The 7,136-nt window shown below is 28.1% G+C and overlaps 1 protein-coding gene across 2 annotated transcripts; it reads left to right on the plus strand.

Moving 5' to 3' along the window:
- Positions 1-2,728: 2,728 nt before the first annotated feature.
- LOC137809943 (uncharacterized) lies at positions 2,729-5,995 on the plus strand. Of its 2 annotated transcripts, none has more exons than XR_011080826.2 (8): positions 2,729-2,871; positions 3,172-3,260; positions 3,374-3,449; positions 4,214-4,260; positions 4,348-4,626; positions 5,280-5,331; positions 5,454-5,571; positions 5,768-5,995. XR_011080826.2 is itself a non-coding variant. In XM_068611005.2 (8 exons), exons 1-8 carry the CDS (start codon positions 2,823-2,825, stop codon positions 5,833-5,835), a joined length of 765 nt encoding a protein of 254 aa, XP_068467106.1. In that variant the 5' UTR covers positions 2,729-2,822; the 3' UTR covers positions 5,836-5,995. The 2 variants fall into 2 exon arrangements, 1 of the variants encoding a protein (XP_068467106.1); XM_068611005.2 differs by having other exon boundaries at positions 5,293-5,331.
- Positions 5,996-7,136: the final 1,141 nt, after the last annotated feature.

Below are 7,136 nucleotides of genomic sequence, written 5' to 3' on the forward strand. Positions count from 1 at the left end.
CTTTCCTTCCACTACCTCTACTGCTCTGCCTTTCATGGTTTACAATTTTTTGGAGATTACAATATAAATATTTTATGATAAAATGAGATTAAAAAATAGTTTCGTTGTTTGTAACCTAATTGCAAAAATGTAAAAGATTTTTTACGGAATAGAATATAATAGGCTATCCTTTGTTTGTTTTTTAAAAAGTATTTTGTTTTTTATCGTTTAATTTTGGATCAATTTGATTGTTCCAAAATAGTTATCGTTTTGAATTGTGAATTCTGAGATCTGATTTTGAGCAATTTTTTTTTTATAAATTTAAGATGTGAAACTTGTATCATCAAATTGGATTTATCTACAAAGCTCCAGGCGTCAAAATCTGTTTATATTTGAAAAAAAATATTATGAACATGTTAAAAGTTGCGTGAAAATTGAGTTTAATAAGTAATTAGAAAATTGAAATATGTAATGTTTATGGGATTTTAGATTACATTTAAGTCATGTTTATGATTTTTTAAACATTTAAGCTATATAATTTTCATGTAGATAAATAATATATTAGAATAAGTTTTACACATTAACTACAAGATAAATTAACAAAAGTATCAAGTTAATTAAATAGATTGCATTTTCAATATTCAAGCCTAGAGTCGATTTATTCTATTCTGTCTATTTTTAACTAATTTGAACATGTCGCTAAAATAGATATTTATTATAAAATGTTCAAGTTAAACTAAACATGGATATTTTTATTTTGAGTTATTATATAAGGTCATAATTTAAGTTTTGTGAATTTTATTATGCTATATCACTTTTAAAATATTTTCGTAATTTTTACTCTAATGCAAGAGTCTTAAATATTCATACTTTTAATGTTTTATTTAGTTGTTAATATAAATATTTATTTTTAAGATAAATTTTTTTATTTTTATAACTTAGCTCTTATTTTTTATTTCATGTAAGCAAAGTTTAATGGAGACATTTTATAAAATCTAGATTTTTATCTTATAATGAAGGAAATCTGCTATCTTCCCAACAACATCGTGGCCTGATGTTGAATTATTTGTTTATTTTTTAATTATTATTCATCAATTATTTATAAAATTTATTGAAATGTGTTAGTTGCAAAGATAGTTGAAATATAGCACTTTCATTGGGGTCAACATTTAATAGACTTTAATAATTTGTTTAATTGTGATTGATTTTTTATTTTTTTGTTGTTTTGGATGCTACATGATGTGTTGGGCTATGAATGAAACCTAATCTGTTGAATAGAGTACACTTATTTGTACAGTTATTCCAACATTTATAATATGGGTGTTGAAAATCAAACAAATCTAAAAATAATAACTAAAAACTAATATCTAACAAAGGATCCCAATCATAATAAAAGATATTTTTTGTCTTAAAAATACATTTTTTTTGCCAATTACTAAATAAAAAATATTAAAATATAGATCTTATAGAACATTTATATTGGAGTAAAAGTTACACAAAGGGAGATTCACAAAGTAAATTAAGACTTATATGATGAGTTTTGGAATGAAGTATAGATAAGGGTGTCTCTTGAATGCTGTTATATTTATATTCTGTTTAAAATGTATTTATACTTATCAAAATACTATTACAAGTTTTTACTATAGTTTTAACTATAAGATTATACAATTTATTTATGAATATTAGCAAAAACATAGACATTATTGCGTCTATGTGTTTGCATTTTTATATTTCTTTTAATGAATATAAATTTAATATTTATATAATTTTTTTAAAATAAAGTAGTTTACATTTTAAAATATAAAATTCAAAAGAACACATCACATACCAATATGACAATAGGTCTCATCCACAACAAGGCATTCCCAATTATTAAACCTAACCTCTTTCTCTTCCACATCACATGATGTGGTTGTTATAAGGGAAAAATACAAATATAATTTATGTACACCTAATAAAAAAATATTTATTATTTATTGTTATAAATTATATAAAGTTGAAATTATAAACATTAAAAATATATATACAAACTTAATAACATATCATTTTATTTGACATTTTTCATTGAAAAATGTTAAATAATTTTTTCATAAATAAATATTTAACAATTTTATAGTATTAATAAAAAAACATATAATCGATCTAAATTAAATCACAAAAATTTGATTAAAATCAAAATAAAAAATTGCATTTTGATTTTGTGTGTGTTTTATTTAAATGATTTTTAATGAGAAAATAACCAACCTTATTTTATGAGGAGATTTAACCAAAATATATCCTTTTTCTTGTGTCATTTAATTCAAATGGTAAGTGTCTCATTGTACAATGTAGAATTTCTCAAATATTGTGTCATTAATGAAATTGTTTTACCTTTCAAATATTTTTTTTTATAATTTAAGAAATCACTAACTTAGTGCATGTGGGTTTCGTTAGGTCTTTGAAGAAATTTCATGATAGAGATTCCATAATAGCATGATATGAGTAAAAAAAATATGGATAGACAACACTTCTTACATAAGTATTTTTTTTTAGATAATATTAAATTTCTCGTCAATGACATCCAACATATATAATTCTAACTAAAGTCTCATTATATGATTTTGCTTCATTTTTCATATTGAATTTCTAATGTGATCACCTTCTTCAAAAACCCAACAACTTTTTAATGAGAAAGTAAAGGAGAAAGTTTGAGGATAAATGTATACAACACTCTTAGAAGAAAATAAATGTACTTTGAAGTGAGAATCCATTTACTTTGAAGATGGGTAAAGTGCTTAGAGGTTTTGGAATCAGCCCTTTAAATTTAGCTACTTCCATTTTCTCTGAAACATACACTGAACCACATGGATTGGAAACGCTTCTTCAAGCCAAAAACTGATCCCCAAAATCCCAGTATTAGCTTTTCCAATTTCCCTACACTTTCATATATCATATTCATATGTATCTTATTTTCTTAAGCATGTCTATTCTCAATGAAGAGCTCGTATTCTTAAGCATGTCTATTAAATAGTTGATCTTTTAAACCAATCACAAATAATGTCATAAATGAATGACTTTGTAGATAGATTTTGTAGAATAGAACACTAGTATTTACTCATGGTTGATTCTTCTGCATGCATGACATATTTGTTTAGACTTGCGAAATCTTACTAAACTATAATTTTGTCATTTGTATGTACTCAATATGTGAAGGTACAATGCCCATGTTGGATAAAGTAATGAGCATCACCAAGGGTGCAACCGATGGAATTTCTAGTGTTAGCCAGCAAGCAAATACTTCTGTAAGACATAATTCATCACCTTTCTGTTTGAACTATGCTGTCATTACCATGTTGCTCCTTCTTTTCTTTTCTGTTGCTTTTGGAGAAACATCTCTTTCTCATGTTTTATACAGCTTAGGATGTTGGGAACTTCGAGTGCTCAGGGCGCGGTTGGATATGGAATTGGTTTTGGCCATGGTTTTGGACTTGGTATGCCATATCTATTCCTTTTTCTCAATTTTCTGCCAATAATACATCTTCCATCTTTATCTGATTTTTACAGCATTAGGTGTTTCTTATGGTTTTTCTCTCAGCTTTATATTGCATGATATGCATTCCCTGTTATGAGGTTCCTTTTTCTCTAGTTTGATTCATATTTTCCTTTTCTGGGGGATCTTTGTTGTAGTAACTGTAAGTAGGGTGTTTTTGAGCTATCTGTTCATTCTATCAATATTGGAAAATTTCACAAATTTTTGAAAAAATTTAGATCATTTCTACTGTTTTATTCTTAAAACTATCCACTTACGGACCTGCAATTTTCGTATGTTATACACCTTCTCAACATGTTTTATGATCAGATGAAATTGCTCTTAGGACTAAGGAAGAAGCTTTCTAGTGTTTGTTGATTCTGCAGTTGTCTTATATCTTGTATCATATATCATACATATAAATAGCAATTTATTGCTTTAAATTGACTTTCAAACCTTCTCCATTTGGTACTGCAATTAAATTACTAATGGTAAATCTAATGCCTCTGGATCACTGTGGGAGAAAGAATCATTTTAAACAAACTAAATTGTAACTTTTACATTCATATGATATGAATTATACACCAAAGAATAAAAATTTGGAAGCAGAAAACGTTGCCACAAATTACGTAAAACCTCTGGATGTTGTAGGCTCAACTGCTGAGCTTGAATAAACCCTAAACATTCTTCAGTTGATGGCTGAGTTTTTCATTTACTCACTGGCAGGCATATCTATGAGAGCAGGGGTGGATACACTTCAATCTGGTGTAGTAGTATGTGGAATTTCTCTCATCTCAAAAAGTTTTGTCTTCTATTTTCTACCTTTTATATATCTCATGATAAAATCTTGAATTTGCCAGGAATCAATGACAAAGATGTCTGGACTTATTCCCGGTTTACCATTTGGTCAGGGTGCATTGCCTTTGCCAGAAACCTCAAAGAATGCCCAATTGGCAACTAAATCAGCAGATCAAATATCTGCAGGAAGCATGATGCAGAAGGCAACTAAATCATTTGATCAAATTTCTCAAGAAAGCGTGATGCAGCTGGCAAATAAACCAGTCAACCAACTATCACAAGGTCTTGTAGGGTCTCAACCTACAAAAATTGGTTCGGCCTTTGACAGCAAAACAAAGAAGGTTATTAACTTTCCACAAAATCCTCTCAGATAAGTAGACTATAGATAAAAACATTCTATAATATAGTGGTGCAAATCTAACAAGTCACCTTTTATAAAATTGAATTAGACTTAAAGTCCAAGTTTTAAATAAAATAAAATTGTTTTTTTTAATATGGATACCCATTTTAAATCCAAAAGTAATTGGATATGGATTAAACATTTAAAATCCAAAACTCATGCTAAGGAAGGAAGGAGTAGGAGGAGTTGATGAAGCTGTATGCACTAAACTTTCATATATGATTATTGTTAGATGCTGCTGTGCATTTTCTTCCACTGACTTGATTCTTGCTGAACCTTTCAAAATGCCTTATAGGGTGGATTTTCAGATACTCATTATGTTGATGCAGTTGGATGAAATGACAATTTGCATTTTGTATGTGTTTATACTAACTGTTTAAAGAAGAGGTTTAGGCTGAAGTTGAGAAGTCTTAAAATAAAAACACTTATATGCTACTTAAGACTCCTCCTACCTAGTACTACTTCGGTTAAGGGTCTTGTGTGGAAAGAGCTTGCTGTTAAGATAGCATTATCGATCGTTTCCCTAATCAATGTGCATGTGAATGATATCAATTTTTTGTGAGCTTGTTCTAAGTTTATGAAATTCTGATTCAGAGATGCTTTATAGGTTGGACTCATGCAGGCAGAGAACAAGCTACTTCAGACGGTAACTTTTTATTTGAAGCCAACATGCATCACAATCTATAGCATATACTTTTTATTGAACTTTTCGAATGGTTGAGTCACTTCAAATATGAACTATCAGTATTATTATTACTATGGATTTAGGTTATGAAACAGCAACAACTCATTGATGAACTTACGGAGGAAAATGCAAAGCTTTGCCAGATACTACAAGTGAAGGACCTGAAAATACCATGTACCAAGCTTCAGCCAAGTTCTTCAGGTAGAACTAGAATGAGGTTGCAATCACTGATTTTTTTTAGTGCCCTAAAACACAAATAGACAAGTAGGTTATACTATTTTCTTTCATTTTATCATGTTTGTTGAAGCAATTTTAAGTGGATGTTAATTAATTAAGTTGTGCACTGATTTTGAATATTCCAATCCTTGATCAGATAATGGATTTGTTTACTTTGCAGATCCAAATCTTCAGCAATTCCCTTCATCGGAAGTTAATGAAAACGGTGGTTCTAGGCCTTCCCGGTGATGCTGACGGTAAGTGCTACAAGGAAAAGATTTATTACTCAACTGTTAAAAACAAGCATTACTCTTTTTTAAAATTTGTAAAAACTAAAAAACATGTTTTAGTTTATACTTTCATTTGATCATAAATCATAGCATGATATATGAAAAATTTGTTAATTTTTATATTAATTACCTCAAAAGTAATAGTAGTGATAATTTATAAAAGTGCGTCGAAATTATTTCATAATAATTTTCTTCGTTAATCAGCAGGAGGATTCACTAGGGTTTAATTTTACAACTTTGTTAATAAAAACTGATTTAAAGTAGCGAGAAGATTAGTGTTTTATTTTAGAAAAAAAATGTATTTTTTTTCATATTTTGCATTTTTATGTAATTATACTCGTGTTCCTTTATTATCGTTATTTTAAAAATTTGGTCCTCTATTCTTTTGACAAAATTAGATTTATGTTATTTTAACGGTGAAATTGTGATTCTAAAGTTAACTTTACATCTCATGTTTATTGAATTTATTAACGTGTAGAGTTAAATTAAAATACTTAAAACGTAACTTCTCTGTGGTAACAGCTACGTTCCCAATTCCCAATTTCAAGAAGAGAAAAAGGCAGTGAAAAATAGTAGAGCTAAAAGAAAAATCCCAAATCTGTGAGATTTCCATGCCTAAATTATCACTTCATAAAAAAATGTGTATTTAATACTGTAACAGCTAAAAAATATTTAATAAGTGAATATGGAATATTCCATCAATAATTTCTAATAAATCGTTTTGTTTATTACTGATCATGGATCCCTTAATAGTAACAAAAAGAAAAGCTAAAGTTTGATACTCAACTTTTACAGTTTGTATTCATTGGGGGTTGCATCTAGTGCTTTATTTTCTGTGGTACAAAGCTCTTCGTGTGTAATTATATCATAAATGAATAAATTCTGTAACTTTTGGCGTACACAAATTGCAAAATTTCAAATGCTAGTTCATGACCTCTACGTTTGGGATTTTATTCCCTCATTGATGCTGGCCTTTACACATAATTTTATTCAACAAATTCTAATTCAATCTATTGATGACTCTCTACGCGTTGTCAGAGCAATAATTGTCTCTAAAAACGGATATCAATCTCACAATAAATAATGAATTATCAAGTATAATAATCGTTAAATATGAAATAGAATAATAAAAAGAGTGTTGAATTAGTTGTGTTGGCAGTGATCAATAAAAAAACAGACAAAAAAATTAGTTGATTGAAATTAATGTCTCATAGAAAATTCATTTATATCGATCTCTCGTATATAAAATACTTAAGAATG

Source organism: Phaseolus vulgaris, chromosome 2, assembly GCF_051622355.1.
Source record: "Phaseolus vulgaris cultivar YP4 chromosome 2, ASM5162235v1, whole genome shotgun sequence".
In the NCBI taxonomy this organism is placed as follows: Eukaryota; Viridiplantae; Streptophyta; class Magnoliopsida; order Fabales; family Fabaceae; genus Phaseolus; species Phaseolus vulgaris.